Raw genomic sequence first — 21,016 nt, 5'->3', positions numbered from 1 at the left:
TTTTATTATCTTATCAATATATGTACATTTTGCCTCTTATAGAGGTTGTCCATTAATCGAATGTAATATGTTAGCATAATATTTAAACACCATCCAGTAGTGGCTTGATATGTGGAGAGGGTGATGTTGAGTTTTGGGAAGGTAACAAAGTAACAAAATGTTATAAAGCGCGGTAGCTAGCTACACTGTGCCACTGGGCTCCAACAGCAAATTGCTGACTAGCCAGTACTCCAAATTGTAATTCTAAACATGAGTCTGGGAACGACAAGCAAAATCATGAATGAAAAACCTAGTGGAGATTGTATTTAGATAACTAACTTCCAGCCAAATTTCACCATTTACAGAGTAACAGAAAAGTAACCAGCTGAAATAAAGATGTAAATTGTATACCATGCATGTGGGGGTAGAATGGATTTGACAAGTAGCATCATATGTGGTAACCATGTAACTGGGTAACCTCCAGCCAAATTTCACCATTTACAGAGTAACAGAAATGTAACCAGCTGAAATAAAGATGTAAGTTGTATACCATGCACGTGAGGGTAGAATGGATTTGAAAAGTAGCTTCATATGTGGTAACCATGTAACTGGGTAACCTCCAGCCAAATTTCACCATTTACAGAGTAACAGAAAAGTAACCAGCTGAAAAGATACAAGTTGTATACCATGCACGTGAGGGTAGAATGGATTTGACAAGTAGCTTCATATGTGGTAACCATGTAACTGGGTAACTCTCAGCCAAATTTCATTATTTCTAGAGTAACAGAAAAGTAACCAGCTGAAATAAAGATGTAAGTTGTATACCATGCATGTGAGTGTAGAATGGATTTGACAAGTAGCATCATATGTGGTAACCATGTAACCAGCTTAAAAGATGCAAGTTGTATAACATGTATGTGAGTGTAGAATGGTTTTGACAAGTAGCATCATATGTGGTAACCATGTAACTGGGTAACTCCCAGCCAAATTTCATCATTTACAGAGTAACAGAAAAGTAACCAGCTTAAAAGATGCAAGTTGTATACCATGCATGTGAGTGTAGAATGGATATGACAAGTAGCATCATATGTGGTAACCATGTAACTGGGTAACCTCTAGCCAAATTTCACCATTAAAGAGTAGCAGAAAAGTAACCAGCTGAAATAAAGATGTAAGTTGTATACCATGCACGTGAGGGTAGAATGGATTTGAAAAGTAGCTTCATATGTGGTAACCATGTAACTGGGTAACCTCCAGCCAAATTTCACCATTTACAGAGTAACAGAAAAGTAACCAGCTGAAATAAAGATGTAAGTTGTATACCATGCACGTGAGGGTAGAATGGATTTGACAAGTAGCATCATATGTGGTAACCATGTAACTGGGTAACCTCCAGCCAAATTTCACCATTTACAGAGTAGCAGAAAAGTAACCAGCTGAAATAAAGATGTAAGTTGTATACCATGCACGTGAGTGTAGAATGGATTTGACAAGTAGCATCATATTTGGTAACCATGTAACTGGGTCACATGCATGGTATACAACCCAGTTACGTGGTTACCACTTATGATGCTACTTGTCAAATCCATTTTACCGTCATGTGCATGGTATACAACTTGTATCTTTATTTCAGCTGGTTACTTTTCTGTTACTCTGTAAATGGTGAAATTTGGCTGACCCTCACGTGCATGGTATACAACTTGTATCTTTATTTCAGCTGGTTACTTTTCTGTTACTCTGTAAATGGTGAAATTTGGCTGGGAATTACCCAGTTACATGGTTACCACATATGATGCTACTTGTCAAATCCATTCTACCCCCACATGCATAGTGTACAACTTGCATATTTTAAGCTGGTTACTTTTCTGTTACTCTGTAAATGATGAAATTTGGCTGGGAGTTACCCAGTTACATGGTTACCACATATGATGCTACTTGTCAAAACCATTCTACACTCACATGCATGGTATACAACTTGCATCTTTTAAGCTGGTTACATGGTTACCACATATGATGCTACTTGTCAAATCCATTCTATACTCACATGCATGGTATACAACTTACATCTTTATTTCAGCTAGTTACTTTTCTGTTACTCTAGAAATAATGAAATTTGGCTGAGAGTTACCCAGTTACATGGTTACCACATATGAAGCTACTTGTCAAATCCATTCTACCCTCACGTGCATGGTATACAACTTGCATCTTTTAAGCAGGTTACTTTTCTGTTACTCTGTAAATGGTGAAATTTGGCTGGAAGTTACCCAGTTACATGGTTACCACATATGATGCTACTTGTCAAATCCATTGTACACTCACATGCATGTTATGCAACTTACATCTTCATTTCAGCCGGTTACTTTTCTGTCTCTGTAAATGGTGAAATATTGCTGGAGGTTACCCAGTTATATGGTTACCACATATGATGCTACTTGTCAAATCCATTCTACCCTCTCGTGCATAATATACAACTTGCATCTTTTAAGCTGGTTACTTTTCTGTTACTCTGTAAATAGTGAAATTTGGCTGGAGGTTACCCAGTTACATGGTTACCACATATGATGCTACTTGTCAAATCCATTCTACCCTCACGTGCACAGACCTCTCAACTTCAAAGTAGCCATAACCGTGAGACCCAAGCCAGTTGTAAAACTCCCCATGCAATTATAACTTAAACGTGGAGCCCAAATTCATGAAGGCTCAAAAATGCCAAATTTATTTGGGCATGCACATACACCACTTTCTCAAAGTGCATGTTTGTGGACTACTAAGTCCTAGCTAAGTAACTATACACTGCTGTTTCTGCAGCTTATTGATTCGCTACGCTATTCTGTGTGTAGCCTGTCTAAGCCAACATAACATTTCTGCTTACACTACCACCATACTGCTGAACAGGACTGCTAGGACAATTATAAAACGTTGCTTCATCCTCCTTTTGACTCATCTTTGGTATTCAGCTTTCCGGGTCATTCTTCTATTGATTTCGGACGGCAGGTTTACTTCATCTCCACTCATAAATTACCAACATTGCTGTCCTTTGTTAGGTTAGCACCTTGATTAATCCAAGCTTAATAGTTGTTTCTAGTTGCTACCACGAGTTGAACTCCAGGTCTCCTCGGCCTGGATTTTGAATGTACCATCACGTGATATTATTAAGCGCTAGGTAATTAATTTCTATTGTTTACTTGAAGTGCACAATGACAAAGTCAAGGTGTATACGGATGATTTAAAGTGTATGTATTAATAAAAATCTCGTTATATGTTGTTAACTACTTGTGCTTGTCATTGTAGGCTCTGGTCGCCTTCTTAGCTTTATCAAGAAGAGTCTTCGATGGTTGCCACTGAAGAGGATTGTCAATGTGGGTTTTTACAGCTATAAGTGAAGAGAGAGTGCCGTCAAGCTTTAACGAGCTTCTGGTTGGTGTTTTATTTTTGTTTATCAGGGAAAAGATTCTCTCTTCACCAGCATTTGAATGTGGTATCGTCATAACGGCTTCAGCAACATTGAAGAGCAAATCAAACTCAAATGAATTTGTGCCAGGTTTTTTCACACCACGTAAAAAGCCCCACAGAAGATCTACACGGTATGGGTGTTCCTCAGAAACATCAATGTGTGCCTTTGCTTCTCTGGGAATCTCAGCTTCTGAAAGTAATTGGTAATTCAGAAACTGCTCCTGTAATTGGTCGAGATTCATTCAAGGAAATATTTCCGGATACTTCAAAACAAAGTACTCCACAGAGGTAAAGCATTTCTCCAATCGTTTTTCAAAGTCAAGCCAAGTGGAATTGAGTAGCAGTTCATCTTTTAGAGGGCACCACTTCAGCAGATACTCTGTTGCCTTGATGAAGAAAGCTTTATCAGCATCGAAGAAAGTAGTCTGCTGGTACAGAGAGATGTCACCTTCATCGAGGAGCCGTTGAAGAATTCGTTTGGTAGTATACCCGATTACCAAGTTGTTGTTAGATACACGGTTGGCTTTGTCTTTAAAGTTTACAGATAGTAAACCATCATCATTTTTCAGACCCTCTGCTATAACAGCTGGCTTGACGAACTTAGCTAGAATGTTCTTCAATGTAATATTTACCTGTATTGGTCGCCAGACACAGAAGTGATGAATGGAAACTCCTTGGTCCAGTCATGATTGAACTTGGTCTTATACTTTGCTGCTCCTGCAAACTTAGTCAACTTTGCCTTCTTAGTCTTAGGAGGAGTTCCTTCAACTTCAAAGCAGGAATCATCACTGGAATCAGATCTAGAATCTGCATAACTACAACTTAGTTCATCTGGATCCATCATTTCAAAGACTTCAATTATTTGCACAAGTTTACACGTGGTTATGCACGTGTAAGATTAATGTATCAGAAGGTGCGGCGCGCCTATGCTATCTATGGTGTAATCTACATAAGGGTGCGCTACAATAATTACTATTTAGGCACCTACAAAAATAATTATTTGAGTAAACCCGGTTATGAGTTTATACTTGAGAAGGAACATGAAGCAGCTACCATGACAAAACACCTGGCTGCGACTCAGTGAGATCAAGTTACTGTACAGTAAGTTAACCGTGAGATTACTAGTGAGGTACTTTACTTGACCGTGAGAACAGGCCCAAAACCGTGTGTCTCACGGTCAAACCGTGTGAGTTGAGAGGTCTGCGTGCATGGTATACAACTTGCATCTTTTAAGCTGGTTACTTTTCTGTTACTCTGTAAATGGTGAAATTTGGCTGGAGGTTACCCAGTTACATGGTTACCACATATGATGCTACTTGTCAAATCCATTCTACCCCCACATGCATAGTATACAACTTGCATATTTTAAGCTGGTTACTTTTCTGTTACTCTGTAAATGGTGAAATTTGGGTGGAGGTTACCCAGTTACATGGTTACCACATATGATGCTAATTGTCAAATCCATTCTACCCCCACATGCATAGTATACAACTTGTATCTATTTCAGCTGGTTACTTTTCTGTTACTCTGTAAATGGTGAAATTTGGCTGGGAGTTACCCAGTTACAACACAGTGGAATTAATTTTGTCATAGTCCAATCTATTTTTTAATAAAAAAGGCTATTTTATTGAGAAAATCACTCAAGAATTAAGCACAATCAAAGTAGTGTTCTCTCAAGAAATCAAGGAAACTTTCTGACAACCAATAAAAGTCATTTAAGTCAAAGCTGTTGCTGAATGCAGGACTCAAGAGATTCATTAATTACAGACATTGATAGAACAGGGTACTCAAAAATATAGCAAAATCCATCAGTGCTAATCTCAAAGAAATGCACATGTTCCTCTACCTGTGAACCGGGGTCCAGAAAACAGTCAATGCATTCAGACACTGACTCAAGAATTCAACGCAATTTACTATCCCACAATCTGAACACAAACCAGAGGACTCAAATTTGAGACCTTAGTTGAACTAGAGGACTCAAATTTGAGACCTTAGTTGAACCAGAGGACTCAAACTTGAGACCTTAGTTGAACCAGAGGACTCAAATTTGAGACCTTAGTTGAACCAGGACTCAAATTGGACACTCCAGTTGAACCAGAGGACTCACATTTGAGACCCTCAGTTAAACAGAGGACTCAAAGTTGAGACCCTAAATAGCATACAATAAAACAATAATAACGATTGACACCAAAAAGAAATTGTATGCTAGTTATCAAGTTGATCAAGTCAGTTAACTTGCAACAAGTGTTAGCTTCCCAAAGACAGAAGCACAACATTCATCATTTTCTAAGATAGCAACAGTATTGCGCTCCATCTTAAGTGCAGTGACCGCCATGACACCTACATAATAAGATTCCTTTGTATACAACCAATGAAGGTTTAGATTACGTGTACAGTGGACCCTCTTAAAGGACACCCCTGAATTGAGGACAGCCTCTATACTTTATAAACCCCTGAAGTAAGGACACAACTTTACAAAGAACAACAATAAATTCTAATAATGTCCATCTTAGAGAGGCTCCACTGTATTAACAACAAATGCATATGATATAGCTGTATGAGTACATACATACCTGCTGGATCACATGACATATCTAATACAGTTCCAGTAGGAGGGCAAAAATGTTCCAATAGATATTCGCACAGTCCTGAATGGTCCCCACAGTAAAAATTCTTCTTGCTTTCACCTTCCTTGAACATGAACTGATTAGCCCTGGCAGTATCATCAACAGATTGAAATCCCAGCATAGCCACTGACACACACTTGTCAAGCTCAAGTGAATTACCTTGAAAAGAGTATACACCATAAGTTGACAATTGACAAGCAAAATGCTAACTGATATAAGCTAATTCAATACACACAAATTCTCTCTAAATTTTCAAAGTAACCTGATCTGCTGGTAGACTCTTCAGCAAAGAATAGGGTTTCCACAAATGAAAATATGCCTCCCCAGACAGCCTTTATCATTGAAAATGCCTCTGGCTCGCAGATACCCAATACAATATAAGTATGGAGCCCTGCAACTGTGTTTATCTCTTTGGCAGTATAAGAGATGTAAACTAAAGAAACAACCACTTACTGGTTTAATGGGTATAATAATCATGTCTGCTCCTTGAAATCCTACAAAGCTGTTGGTTATCACTGCACCACAAAGCTCAGAAGGCTTCTCCTTAATAGTGAATCCAACCACCTTGCCATGCTGTACAAAAGCCTGGTGGTTTACACCACTGCCAGCAGTATCTTTGGATAATTTGGCTCGTTTACAGAAGTCAACGAATGAAGAAGGAATCCCCTTGCTAAGGTCCAACAAAGTAAATTTCCTTAGCTCCACCTCACATGCAAAAAGAGGAAATTTAGCTACAGCATCATCCCAGCTTGTCGAGTTGGTCAGCTTAACAAAGTTTTTCTTCAGTGTGGCCAGTTGTTTGAATGAGTTTGCTTCTTTCTTTAGTTCTGCCAAAGAAATCTCTTTGTTCTTACACCGAGTGAGAAGTAGTGTCTGTTCAGCATTTTCCAGGCATCTAATAGGAGCTAAGTACTGTTGCTTAAATTCGGGTTTGGCCAATCCAGTTGTCTTTAATTTCTGATCCTTTAATTTTCCCTTTTCAAAAGCATTCATTACTTCCGTAGCCAAAGTCCAAACATCCTTAGACAATGATGCCTGGTGAAGGATGGCGTCACGGTGTGTAGCTGAAATGTCCTATACAATAGATCATATTCAAGAATAGCTTTTGATAAGACAGTTTACTTACATCAGGTATAATTGCCTTTTTACATGATTCTTTCCATTCAACAGTCGGCACTGGTGTCTCACCGCTACTCTCTTGTCGTGACAGTCTGTATAATCTGGCTCGACATGCATTGACCTAAAAAGATGCCACCACACCGTAAACAAAGCTTGCCATTTTGATAAATGAAAAAATGTCTGGTAATGAATACTAACAATGGGCAGACATGCATGCAAACAAACAGTTTAAGCAACTAATTTCACTTAACCAGGCAAGTTTAAATTAAAACACAAGAATGACATACGTACATGCATGCACATAGTACTCTACATAAGAACACAAAACATATGTACATACCAAATCCCTGTGTGTAATTTTATGGATATAGTGAGAGTTTGCATTGTGACGTTGAGCCAGCCTTAACGCTTGCTCATCGGATAAATCAATGTGTGCTTCAGCTAAAGCCTCACTGAAGAATGGATTTTCAGGGTAATCCTTCATTAGGTCATACTTGGCCCGGAAGCTGTGCATACCACCAAGTACCTCATACTTGTAAACATTGACGTGTTTTTCATTAAAAGCTGAGAAGGACACATCTTTACATAACACAGCCATCGGGGTAGCTCCTGGAGCTGAGGGGTCGGAGAGCATCTTGGTTTTCAAATTTTTGACAAAAACTTTGTCAGTCTCTGAGTAATTGTGAGTCCCGTGGAGGTTCAACAAGCTGAGATACGGGAATCCTAAACAGACCTGGATGAGTAATACATAGCACCATAAACAGAATTAAAAGGCCAACATATTTACATACATTATAGAGTGTATAACAAACATCCTGCTTCATGTTGCACAAGGTTGATTGCATATATGATAGATTATCGACAGAGGCCTTGAAAAGTGACATATACAATAACAAGATTTGTGACCCGATTAGCGAAAAGGTACCACATTTGAACTTTCTGGTGAGATTTTTTTGAGGTGTAATACTATTACAAGTGGTAGAATAAGGGAGGTGGGTGAGCTACTTATAGGAGCAATAAATGGAGGAAAAAGACGAGTAAAGGTCACTGGCACAAATTGAGTCCAGTGGGAGCTCTTCACACACCTTCAAATGAGCTTAGCAAGCTTCAAGCCAACTCTTCTTGGTTCTTCCCACCTTTAACACAGTCCCCAGCTACGACGGTGCTGTCCCAGGGCGCCAGAGCACAGCCCTTGATTTGTACAGTGCCCAGAAACACGGCTCAAGAAAGCAGACTGGGTAGGGTAGAAATGGTGTGGAAATCGAAATCAATAGCCTAAGAGTACACCTATTGATTGGCAGTGAAAAGTTGAATCGATTTTGATTTTTGTGTAGATTCGGTACCTTTTTACAAATCTGGTCACATTTAATGATCCACATTCTTAGCTCTTGAAAATAAGTAGTCCCTTTGGAATGCACCTTAAAATAGTATAACAAGGTACCTTTCTTGTGCCTTTCAATATCTTCATCGATGATGTCCGTGATGTGTTTGCACCTCTTCGATGGTGATTGCAATGTCACTTGCTGACTTCTTTTCCGGATAGTTGGGGTTCACGGAGATGCACTAGAAGTTGATGTACCAGGCTGTTCACTTCTCTCGGTGATAACGGGGGTGGTCAAAGTGGCATCCATAACTTCTCCAACTAATCCATTGACTTCATGAATGAAATCATCAAAGGGCATAATCTCTGCAATGAGGGAAGTATTCCACTGGTGATAATTCAATGCCAAGACAATGCGGCCATTGACACATTTGAACTAAAAGTGGGAAAATGAAGTGTACATAATACAAAGGTAAACAAACAACAACTTTATACCTCAATAGAGTTTTCCGAATACTTTCCAGGAGCTGCAGCCATTGCCTGAAACAATAAGTTACTTTAATCCAATAAACACGAGTTAATATTTTATTAATGCGCACCAAGACTATATTTCAGCTTCAGACAAAATAAAGTATTGAATACATGGCATTACACGAAAATGTCATAGCTACGTGGCTAGTTACGTACCTGAATAATCTTCCCAAGTGGTCGCGCTGCATTTGGTTTTTTAATCAAACCATCGACGTTCTTGATCACCACAGACGTTTCCCCATCTTTCTCGAGGAACCAACGTTTCGGACGAGTCATGGCGATTGCAAAGCAAGTCTAGCCGAGTCCAGTGGAGTTCATTCTGAAATATCACGTGATCATGAAATTTCACGTGATCACAAACGAACTTGACCTGAAACACGTGTTGAAATGGCCGACTGCGGATCACCGCAAAGAAAACGTTGTCGCGAAGATGCACTTGGCGATGAAGAAGAATTAGATGGATATTCCAGCGGACAGGATGGGATATTTCCTAGCGAAGATGAAACTGTTAGTGAGTACGCCTGCGAAGGAGAATACCTTTTCCCATCTGAAGATACGCAAGGCTCCTTCGATCTTACCGAACCTGTGTGCCAACCCTCTAACGATGACAACAGAACGTTAAGCGATTGCTCGCTTAGTGATGAGAGTTGTGGGGAGGATAATGTAGACGAGGAATTGGCAAAGATAGGAAAACTTATGGTATCCGCGTGCTGTGACAAAAGCTGTCTTCGTCACCTGACAGTACAGAATGTCATGTCATATAAAAGTGAGTATGACCAATGCAAAAGGAGCACTCACCGAAAGAAGTGGCTATTCAACAAGCTCCGTGAGAATAGCTCTGAAAGCACCAAGGGGGCGATTGCAACCAAATTCTTTGTTGCTGGAAGGGAAGTTTGCCAAAGAGCTTGGTGCAAACTCTTTTCTGTTTCCCATCGTAAAATACAGCGGATGCAAAGTCAGATTTTATTTCATGACAGGACTACGGCTTTAGAGCACGGAAACTCCGGCAAAAAGAGACAGAACACAAAGACTGAAGCAGCTGTGGCGTGGATGGACAGGTACTTTAATTTGATCGGTGACCGGATGCAATATCTGAAGTGCTAGGTTCTTGTATCTTCTTTTTGTCCCTGCATAATTGAGTTATGTTTTGTGTCTTCATGTAGCAAAATAGATTTGCCAAATGCGACATATGTGTGAAGATCAAGTTGGAGCGCAAAAATTGTTTAGACAAGTCTAAGCAAGCACAACTTAAGGAGATGCTGAAACAACACACTGACCGAGTGGAGTAAGTTTTATTTTGTTAGTGTATGTGCATCGTCATACACCCTTCTGTTTTGTTTTTAATTGTAGTGAGAATGTTTTGCCCTGTGTGATGCCATCAGATAATCAGTGTTCTTGTGTGGCCACTACAAAAGGAATCTTCTCTTGTGGTTGCAACAAAAGTCTCATTAATCAAATTCCAATAATTCAAGCAACTTTTAATATTAAATCCAAAATTGCACAAGGTACATTCGGTCGTGTTTTTCTAGCTTCCTTGCGAGAATGTCCAAGCACCCTGTATGCATTGAAGTATATCCTTCCTACATGTGCCCCTCAAAGAATAGAAAAAGAAATCAAGTGCCTTTTACTTTTAAATGATTGCAATAATGTTGTTTCACTAGAAACTTTTGTGCGCTATAACAGTCACGTTGCTTTAGTAATGCCATTCTTTGAACACGATTCTTTCAGAAATTATGTTTCCACCCTCACTCTAAATGAAATTCAAGATTATATGAAGGCCTTGTTTACAGCTTTGGTTGCTGTGCATGAACTAGGAATCATACATCGTGACATAAAACCAAGTAACTGCCTATATAACTGCAAAAAGAGGAAATTTAGATTGATAGACTTTGGACTTGCTCAGATTGATGCTAAGATGACTCTTTCAGTAAGACATAATAGGTGTGAACATCACGAAAATGAAATCTGCCGCACATGTTGTCAACGTCCACCCCAAGTATCAGCAAAAAGTGGCACACCAGGCTTCAGGGCACCTGAAGTTCTGTTGAAGTATCCTCAGCAAACAACTGCTATAGACATTTGGTCTGCTGGAGTAACTTTTCTTTGTCTTTTGAGCTGTAAATATCCATTTTTTAAGGCTCCCAGTGACCTCATAGCTATGATGGAAATTACTACTCTGTTTGGCTCAGAAAAAAGTACAAGTGTTGCCAAGTGTTTGCACAAAGAATTCACATGTTCACCAACTATCTATCCACAAAATCTATCACACCTTTGTGAAACTTTAAGACAGAGTCGATCAGCTTTGCTCAGAGATACAAATGCTGGTACACAGTGTAAGGTAGAAAATGTTCCTGATAGACTGAATGCAGTTCAGTTTGCTACAGACCATTCTCAGCTACTTGAATTTGCAGAACAGTTTCCTCCATCAATATTCGAAGGATCATACAAACATACTCCTGACTTTGCTCCTGCTGTAGCCTATGATTTGTTAGAAAAGTGTCTGGACTTGAATCCATTTACACGAATCACAGCTAGCCATGCTTTGCAACATCCTTTTTTGAATCCATAGCGGTATACATCAAATTGTTATAATTTCCACTTGAACTGAGTATTTACAGTACATTGATGAACGTGCATAAGCATATATATTATGTTGATAGAATATGTGTGTGTAAATATATATTATACCTTCTTTCACAATCAGCCCAATTGTCATCATTTTTGCGTGTATCCATTCACCTGGACTACTGGACTCAGATTATTTTTGCTCACTATTGATGAAGCCAACAAGAATTACTCATGCTTGTCCTAACAAGTATTTATCATTTGTTTATACACAAAATCGCAGAACATAATCAGAATTCCAGTTCACACGACTACTTTTGTTCTCCATAGTGCCATTGCCATATATGCACTTACTTAGTGTTTGTTCCTAGAAATTTCTCAACAACAATAATTTAGCTGTCCACCACTAGCTGTCTTGGGTACCTTGTTGCAATATACACATACATACGTGGGTCAAAAAGGGATACTTCCTGTTAAGTATTCAGCAATTATTTCATTTGCGGCTTTAATTCTTTTATACACTGTACCTAAGTTGTTGTATTTTGTCCTCAAGCTATACTACATATCCTGGTGAAATCTGCACTGTACACTGGTATAGCATGAATTCACTATATATATATATATGGTGGGTTTTCTTATTGACATGGAAATTATTTTTACCCTACAGCCCTTTGTTGCTAACTTGCATGTGCCCCTTGGCAAATGATCAATATGTTCAGTTAATTTAAAATAAAAGAAAATCACTCGATGAGACACAAATCTTTGGTAGCCATTAGCAAATTTACTTGGAAAAATATTTGGACTAAGAATATTTGAGTCCAGTCCAGTGTTCCAGTCCAGTCCAGTGAATGGATTTTTACAATACATCCAGGCACAATATGTGCATTTTTACATGTACTGTACATGTTTTTGAGGTTTAACAAACTTCTATTATAGTGTATGCCATTGAAGGGTGAAAACTTGCACTGTTTTATGGGTTAAATTGTACCAAGAGTTCATAATTTAGAAAAGGAAGAGATTGTCCAACTCTAGTATACCCTGTACAAGCACACTGTGTCAAGTTCACTTTTGATCAAATTTATCCTCTACTGATGATAGAGAACTGTTGGTTGGTGATGATTGGTGTTGATAAGGTCAAGCCTTTGTTCTGAGAGAAGCCTGAGGTGTTACTTTGAGCAGTGTGTTTGTACAGGGTATACTGGAGTTGGACACTCCCTTCCTCTTCTATACTATGAACTCTTGATTGTACATATTGGAGTTTAGGTGTGTACCTTAAGTGATGTTTCCTTTCTTCATGTGCAGATGTGAACGTAAGAAGTACCACTCCCACCGAGAGAAGTCACGTTCATCGCCCGACAAGTACCTGACAATCATAGTGGATGGGATGGACCAATCGAAAACCAACCTCCCAAACACTAAATTGATTTCAAAGTCTACATCTTCGCTTTGGCGTCTTCGGACCCATGTCACTGGAGTGATTCTGCACACTAAAGCTCCAGCGGGGAAGTTGGTGTATAGCTATATTGATCTCATTCAGTACCCCCATGATAGCAACATGACAATAACAGTCATCATGAATTCCTTGATAAATTTTCTAACAACTAACGCTTTACCCAAGGTGTTGTACATCCAAATGGACAACACGTGCAGAGAAAACAAGAATAAGTATGTCTTGACATTTTGTGCTATTCTTGTTCAGTTGGAGATCTTTCGCAAGGTATTTACTTCTCACTTGTATGGACCTAAATTGATTATACTGTGCTATACATTTTAGTTAGCTGTTGGTACATAGGATTGTACATGTGAATAATACACTGTATATCTACTGTATGTGTGTAAACAGTAACAAACATGGAAGATTCTGTTAGACCAAAATTTGTTATACATATGATTACCTGTGTTTTGATTCTTTCTAATTGTAGGTACAAATCAACTTTTTGCCAGTGGGTCACACGCATGAGGACATTGACCAGTTGTTTTCAAAAATCTCTGATGCCATTCGGCAAAGTGGTTGTGAATCTTTGCCAGGTCTGTATTAGCAGGAGCTCAATTTTTGTACTATATACATACACATTATTATGGTTTTGATAGATCTTGTGCAGAAAATTCATGCCAGCTACAAGCCCAACCCTGAGGCTCAAATATTGGAAGGTGTGTGGGACTTCAAAGAATGGATGAAGCCTTTCCTAGGAAAAGTAGAACATCATTCAAAGTATCATGTTTTCAGGTTCACAAAGAAGTCGTCTAAGGTATACATGTTGTGCAGTTGTTGCTTCAGGTTTACATCATGTATATAACTAAATACAATTATAGGTGGAAATGCATTACAAGCAGTTTTCTTCAGATTCATGGCTTCCAGATGGTACAGGGCAGCACTTGATTACGGTATGTTTGTTGATGTTAGCCTAACCATATCCTGTTCACCCTTGTCGTTTCCGCTTCATACTTGTCCGCTTCATACGAGAGCGGAAAGCAAGAGCAGCCTATGGGTTTTGGACTAAGAATTTCAATTTAAAAATAGGCTAAACAAACTCGGTAATTAATGAATTACAATTTTGTAATTAATGAAATACTAATTACGCAGTTGCATTGCAGTAGGTAGTTTAGTGGTTACTATATTAACTGTAAGCCTGGTTTTTTAGATGTAGTCAACTTGTTATATACTGCAGGGTACTCCTGATGTTACTAACGAGGGAGCTCAGGTTGTGCCTAGCTGTGAGAAGGTTGACCTTAATCGTTTTTATCAAGATCTCCCCAAGTACATGCCATATTTATCATTGTCTGCTCGTGAAAACTGGGAACATTTTAAAGAAACTAATCCTGTGATGTTAACCAGCTCAAATTCATTGAAGTGGGAGCTACCTGTTCTTCACAGAACTGCTGTTCTCTCATCTCAGCAGCAAGAAAGCAGCGAACAAGGTGTTAGCCGTGAAACTTCATTATTGGTTGCAAAGGAAACAGCTACCCCCAAACAAGTAATTGTAATTGTAATGTCTAAACATAAGGTTTAGTAATTTATTTTTAGGCTGCTTTTGAACCATATTGTATTACTGACTGAAAGTGTTATTAAAGTATTTACATAGGTATATGTATACATGTTTTCTAGATAACAGTGAGACATACGGAGACAACCACAGACAATGCTGTCTCTTCTAGTGATGTGCCTATACCAGTTGAGACAGCTTCAGCTATTGAGTCAGGTGCCATTGTTGCATGCTACTTGCAACAATATGAGGAAGAGGAACCTCAAATTGGGAAAGTAACTACTACTCCAGGGAATAATTCTGAGGAGGTAGAGGTTGAGTGGATGGTAGGTGCCTACCATGAGCCCTGGAAATTGTGGAAGCAAAGAAGAGGAGAAACTTGGAAAGAGAGGGTGCCCATAAGTGCTGTACTATTTCCAATTGTTCTTAGTGCTAGTAGTAGACTTCTAGCTGCTACAAGAGAGAAATTGAAGTTGGCTTACCAACAATTACGTAGTGACAATTAAGCTATGCACTTTTCACTGTTTTTGTTTCATGCTGTCTGTACCTAGTTGTTAGACTACTGTATGTAGTTCGGTGATTCTGTTTCATGCTGTCTGTACGTAGTTGTCAAAATATGCTGATTGGAACTGTACTGTTGTATTGTTTCAACTGGGGACTCAAATTTGAGTCCTTTGTTTCAACTAGGGACTCAAATTTGAGTCCTTTGTTTCAACACGGGACTCAAACTTGAGTCCTTTGTTTCAACACAGGACTCAAATTTGAGTCCCGAGTTGAAACAAAGGACTTAAATTTATAGTCCGTTCAACTTGGGACTAAAACATTTAGGTATTTTGGACAGAATAGCTCTCAAGGATCTAGATTAACTCTGAATCAGTTTTACTAGGGACTCAAGAAAATACTATTTTTCTAAGCATGCACTCTCAAGAATCTGACAATATCTGCAATGGTTTTAACCAGGGTACTCAAGAATTTCAGTATAACAGTAAGCATCATTAAAAGCGATCAGTAGTTTTTGACGATTCCTTGAATACCCCTCAAGAATTTTCACAAAAAGTGTTTATGTATTTTGGTTGGACAAGCAATTTCATGCAGTTTTATGGCAATTAAATTAGACTATGACAAAATTAATTCCACTGTGTTTTACATGGTTACCACGTATGAAGCTACTTGTCAAATCCATTCTACCCTCACGTGCATTGTATACAACTTGCATCTTTTAAGCTAGTTACTTTTCTGTTACTCTGTAAATGGTGAAATTTGGCTGGAGGTTACCCAGTTACATGGTTACCGCATATGATGCTACTTGTCAAATCCATTCTACCGTCACGTGTATGGTATACAACTTGTATCTTTATTTCAGCTGGTTACTTTTCTGTTACTCTGTAAATGGTGAAATTTGGCTGGGAATTACCCAGTTACATGGTTACCACATATGATGCTACTTGTCAAATCCATTCTACCCTCACCTGCATTGTATACAACTTGCATCTTTTAAGCTGGTTACTTTTCTGTTACTCTGTAAATGGTGAAATTTGGCTGGAGGTTACCCAGTTACATGGTTACCACATATGATGCTACTTGTCAAATCCATTCTACCCCCACATGCATAGTATACAACTTGCATATTTTAAGCTGGTTACTTTTCTGTTACTCTGTAAATGATGAAATTTGGCTGGGAGTTACCCAGTTACATGGTTACCACATATGATGCTACTTGTCAAAACCATTCTACACTCACATACATGTTATACAACTTGCATCTTTTAAGATGGTTACATGGTTACCACATATGATGCTACTTGTCAAATCCATTCTACACTCACATGCATGGTATACAACTTACATCTTTATTTCAGCTGGTTACTTTTCTGTTACTCTAGAAATAATGAAATTTGGCTGAGAGTTACCCAGCTACATGGTTACCACATATGATGCTACTTGTCAAATCCATTCTACCCTCACGTGCATTGTATACAACTTGCATCTTTTAAGCTGGTTACTTTTCTGTTACTCTGTAAATGGTGAAATTTGGCTGGAAGTTACCCAGTTACATGGTTACCACATATGATGCTACTTGTCAAATCCATTGTACACTCACATGCATGTTATGCAACTTACATCTTCATTTCAGCCGGTTACTTTTCTGTCTCTGTAAATGGTGAAATATTGCTGGAGGTTACCCAGTTACATGGTTACCACATATGATGCTACTTGTCAAATCCATTCTACCCTCTCGTGCATAATATACAACTTGCATCTTTTAAGCTGGTTACTTTTCTGTTACTCTGTAAATGGTGAAATTTGGCTGGAGGTTACCCAAAACAGCAAAACGTTGTACTTAGTACAAATCTTTGTCTCAGTAAAATATGAAATGTAGAAATAACATTAGTTTATTACAATAACACAGCCCATGTGTAACAATAGCAAAAGGTTGTACTTATTACAAATCTCTGTCACAGTAATATATGAAATGTAAATATAACATTAGTTTATTACAATAACACGGCCCATGTGTAACAATAGCAAAAGGTTGTACTTAGTACAAATCTCTGCCTCTGTAACATATGAAATGTAGAAATAACATCAGTTTATTACAATAACACAGCCCATGGATAACAATAGCAAAAGGTTGTACTTAGTACAAATCTCTGCCTCAGTAACATATGAAATGTAGATATAACATTAGTTTATTACAATAACACAGCCCATGTGTAACAAAAGGTTGTACTTATTACAAATCTCTGTCACAGTAATATATGAAATGTAGATATAACATTAGTTTATTACAATAACACGGCCCATGTGTAACAATAGCAAAAGGTTGTACTTAGTACAAATCTCTGCCTCAGTAACATATGAAATGTAGAAATAACATCAGTTTATTACAATAACACAGCCCATGGATAACAATAGCAAAAGGTTGTACTTAGTACAAATCTCTGCCTCAGTAACATATGAAATGTAGATATAACATTAGTTTATTACAATAACACAGCCCATGTGTAACAATAGCAAAAGGTTGTACTTATTACAAATCTCTGTCACAGTAATATATGAAATGTAGATATAACATTAGTTTATTACAATAACACGGCCCATGTGTAACAATAGCAAAAGGTTGTACTTAGTATAAATCTCTGCCTCAGTAACATATGAAATGTAGAAATAACATCAGTTTATTACAATAACACATCCCTTGAGTAACAATAGCAAAAGGTTGTACTTATTACAAATCTCTATCACAGTAATATATGAAATGTAGAATTAACATTAGAGTATTACATTAATGCCTATATCTGTAACAATTAGTAATAAAATCATTAACAACATTTATTTACACTTTGTAACAATCATTGGCCTTTACATTGTAAATTGCTCTAAATGTGATTTAAGAACAATATATAGTCTTCTATCGGCAATATATGAGTGTGCAGTAAACGTATTCTTGTATGGAAGCATAGATGCATGAACACAGGTTGTGGTATAGGAATGACGGATCAGGTATCCAAGAATGTGACTATTAATACCCACTGTTTCATATTTTTCCACTTGGAAAAATGGAAATCCTCCAGCAATAATTATGTCCAACAACTTCCCAAATTCAGGTAGATCATTCTGTTGCCATCCCATATGCACAAATTCACCTCGGTGATATTGTTCACCATATATTTTGATCCAGTTAGGCCTATAAATAAATATAGTTCCAACCATACATGCATACCAATAATCTCTATAGTATCATTCCTTAAAGTCACCCATGACTCTTTAATATGCATATACCATTGACGTAACTCAAAATGTGGAACCCAAACATAAGCATACAAAGTCTGTTATACAAATTTATATCATAATTTATACATGGATAGATATTCCATTACGTGTATGTATATTATCCCAGCAAAGCCATAATTCAAAGAATTTACTGGAACTGTATGGTAGTTATTGTTCAGTAATTTGCTAAATTATACATGCTGCCTGTGACAAAACGGAGTCTTAATAACAAACATGCAGCAGTATAAATTAAACAATACAAATGTAGTGCCAGTACAACATATTTATGCAAGCTACATGCATACAAAGCCATGTACATCAAAGTGCAGTTATATCATAACAGGTGTAGTATCTCAGTTATTGACACGTACATGTTCGCCTAGGATTCATATCAATAACTGAGATATTTTACACCTGCTGTGATGGGGAATTTGAAAACTCGGACCAGACCAAATGTCATGTAAATCTTCCAGTAAGCTATTTAACAAGTAATACACTACTCACCATGTAGTAATTCTACCAAGAATGCTGAAGCAGGGCTTGAGCTGTAGCATAGGAGTCACAAGATGAACACGAAGTGATATCCACTGGTAAACAACCTAACTCTGGCCTAAACTACTTTCCAATGTATTAATTAAGTTACTCCAGTTGTACATGCTGTACTTCACTACCTGCATGAATTTATCAGAGTCACATAGGGCGTAATAGAAATTGGTAAGCTAAAAAGCAATTCTCCTTTGAAATCAATAGACAACGGCGGTTAATGCACATAGCCAAACATTAATTCTTATCCCTCAGTCATTCATGACCAGCTTAAAAATAAACGGAACTGCTATCTTTGCATGGCTTCAGGACCTATGGAACTCCAATAAATTCGGGCAGGTACCCATGTCAGATAGTGGAGTACAGCAAGTATCACAGGAGTATACCTTATAGATATGTTAGTAAAATACATCAGAAAGTAGTTTAGGCCATAGATTGTTTAAAAATGATATCGCCTTGTGTTCATCTTGCAAAGTCTATGCTAAAGCTCGAGCCCCTCTGGCTTCAGCATTCTTGGTAAAATTGCTACATGGTGAGTAGCGTATTGCTGTGTTAAATAGCATACTGGAAGATTTGACAATTGGTCTGGTCCGGTAAGGTCCGGGTTTTCTAATTCCCTTGCTGTGATATAACTATAACTTACAGTCTGAAGCATGAATATATTCATATACATATACATGCATAAAATCTAAATATGACAGAATACCACATGTTCCCATATTTTTTTTGTATTCTGCTTTCTTTTGGTAGATTGCCGAAGCAACCTGTGCACTTAGACCTAGAAATGAGTTTTGAAATGGTAACAACAATAATATTAATTTGCATACAAAATTAGCTACGTAACCTAAGCAATTGTCAATCTAGGCTGAGATGATGTGGGATTGGTCACAAGTCTATAGCATTAATACATCCAGAAGATTTAACAGACCTTGAAACAAAAGCTTCTGAAGAGACACTAGGAAAGTGCAAAGTGATGGAAGTTTTGACATCACGAGACTCATTTTCAAATAGAGTAGGTGATTTACCTACGTACATTTAAAGATGCACATAATATATGTAGCTTAATTTGATAAAGTGTGTTCACTTACTTGGTCCAGATTGAAGATCATCATAGTCAAAAAACTTTCCTTGAAGATTTGCACATAGTAGTTTTTGGTGGCGAACAGAATATACCTTTGATGACATAGTTTCCCTTGTTGCAAAGCAATCACAGCATTTTCTCAGTGCAAACGAAACTCCAACCTTAAAACCCCCTATTTGATGTGCAGCCACAGTATCAGCAAGTACTAATAGAAGAGTCCCATGAAACAGAATGTCACGCCCATTGAAAGATATTGAGATTCCTTCCTGAGGTGTGAATTGCATTAAGAAGGCTTATACATAGCTGACACACTTACTTGACTTAAGGTATTCACATCATCAATAAATGGTTCCAATATCTTGTCAAATCCATACTTTTTAACATTATCACATGTGACACATGCTATCAGTTGAATTGCTCGAAGAGTTGACCGCAAATGAGGTCGAATATTCCCAAGTGTATAGTAAAATAGCCCTGTAGAGAACAAAAAAATATGATGTGTAGAATATTATAGAGATGACTATAAATGACACCGATAAATGCCAAGCATGATTTTGGAAGCTGCATGGTTATATCCAATTGCAAAGTAAATACATGTGCATTATAGCTGGAATGCATGAATGTATAAAACCTCTCTGCGAAGCTTCTTTTGGAAGTGTTACTGAATACCATTGTTATGGCAATAATTATTGAACATAACCAATGATTTTTAGTGTGTACATTGGAAAAGCTCTTGCAACTCCAGTATAACACCACTGTAATTATACCAAAATACATAAATGGTAGCTGCAACAAGGAGACCTACAAGGAGTCTGAGAGTGTTCCTGATACTACTAGTATAACATGTTAGTATCCATGGTAATGAAGCTTTGAAGAGACAAAGTAGCTTCTGAATGTAGTGAAACCGAATGAAACTTCGAACTATTTGCCTCAGTGCATGTATAGTTATTATACGTTTCACATGTAAGTGCATCACTGCATGATGCTAAATAAGTTACCTAATTTGTGAACACCTGCTTGAGCCCCTAATGGATTGCAG

General features: G+C 37.9%; 1 protein-coding gene and 1 long non-coding RNA gene across 2 annotated transcripts; one reads left to right on the top strand and one right to left on the bottom strand.

The window, feature by feature from the left end:
- Positions 1-12,874: 12,874 nt before the first annotated feature.
- LOC136245300 (uncharacterized) lies at positions 12,875-15,085 on the top strand. Its single transcript, XM_066036785.1, has 8 exons — positions 12,875-13,312; positions 13,370-13,379; positions 13,439-13,458; positions 13,518-13,623; positions 13,687-13,844; positions 13,909-13,980; positions 14,265-14,570; positions 14,702-15,085. The coding sequence occupies exons 1-8, from the start codon at positions 12,875-12,877 to the stop codon at positions 15,083-15,085; spliced, it is 1,494 nt and encodes a 497-aa protein (XP_065892857.1).
- Positions 15,086-17,943: 2,858 nt separating this feature from the next.
- Positions 17,944-20,062, bottom strand: LOC136245046 (uncharacterized). Its single transcript, XR_010695708.1, has 3 exons — positions 19,985-20,062; positions 19,825-19,921; positions 17,944-18,267 (listed from the first exon to the last, which is right to left on the bottom strand). It is a non-coding gene; the product is annotated as an uncharacterized lncRNA (long non-coding RNA).
- Positions 20,063-21,016: the final 954 nt, after the last annotated feature.

The sequence above is a fragment of the Dysidea avara genome, chromosome 15 (genome assembly GCF_963678975.1).
Source record: "Dysidea avara chromosome 15, odDysAvar1.4, whole genome shotgun sequence".
Taxonomy (NCBI): Eukaryota; Metazoa; Porifera; class Demospongiae; order Dictyoceratida; family Dysideidae; genus Dysidea; species Dysidea avara.
This window is presented reverse-complemented; position numbering and strand designations above follow the sequence as displayed.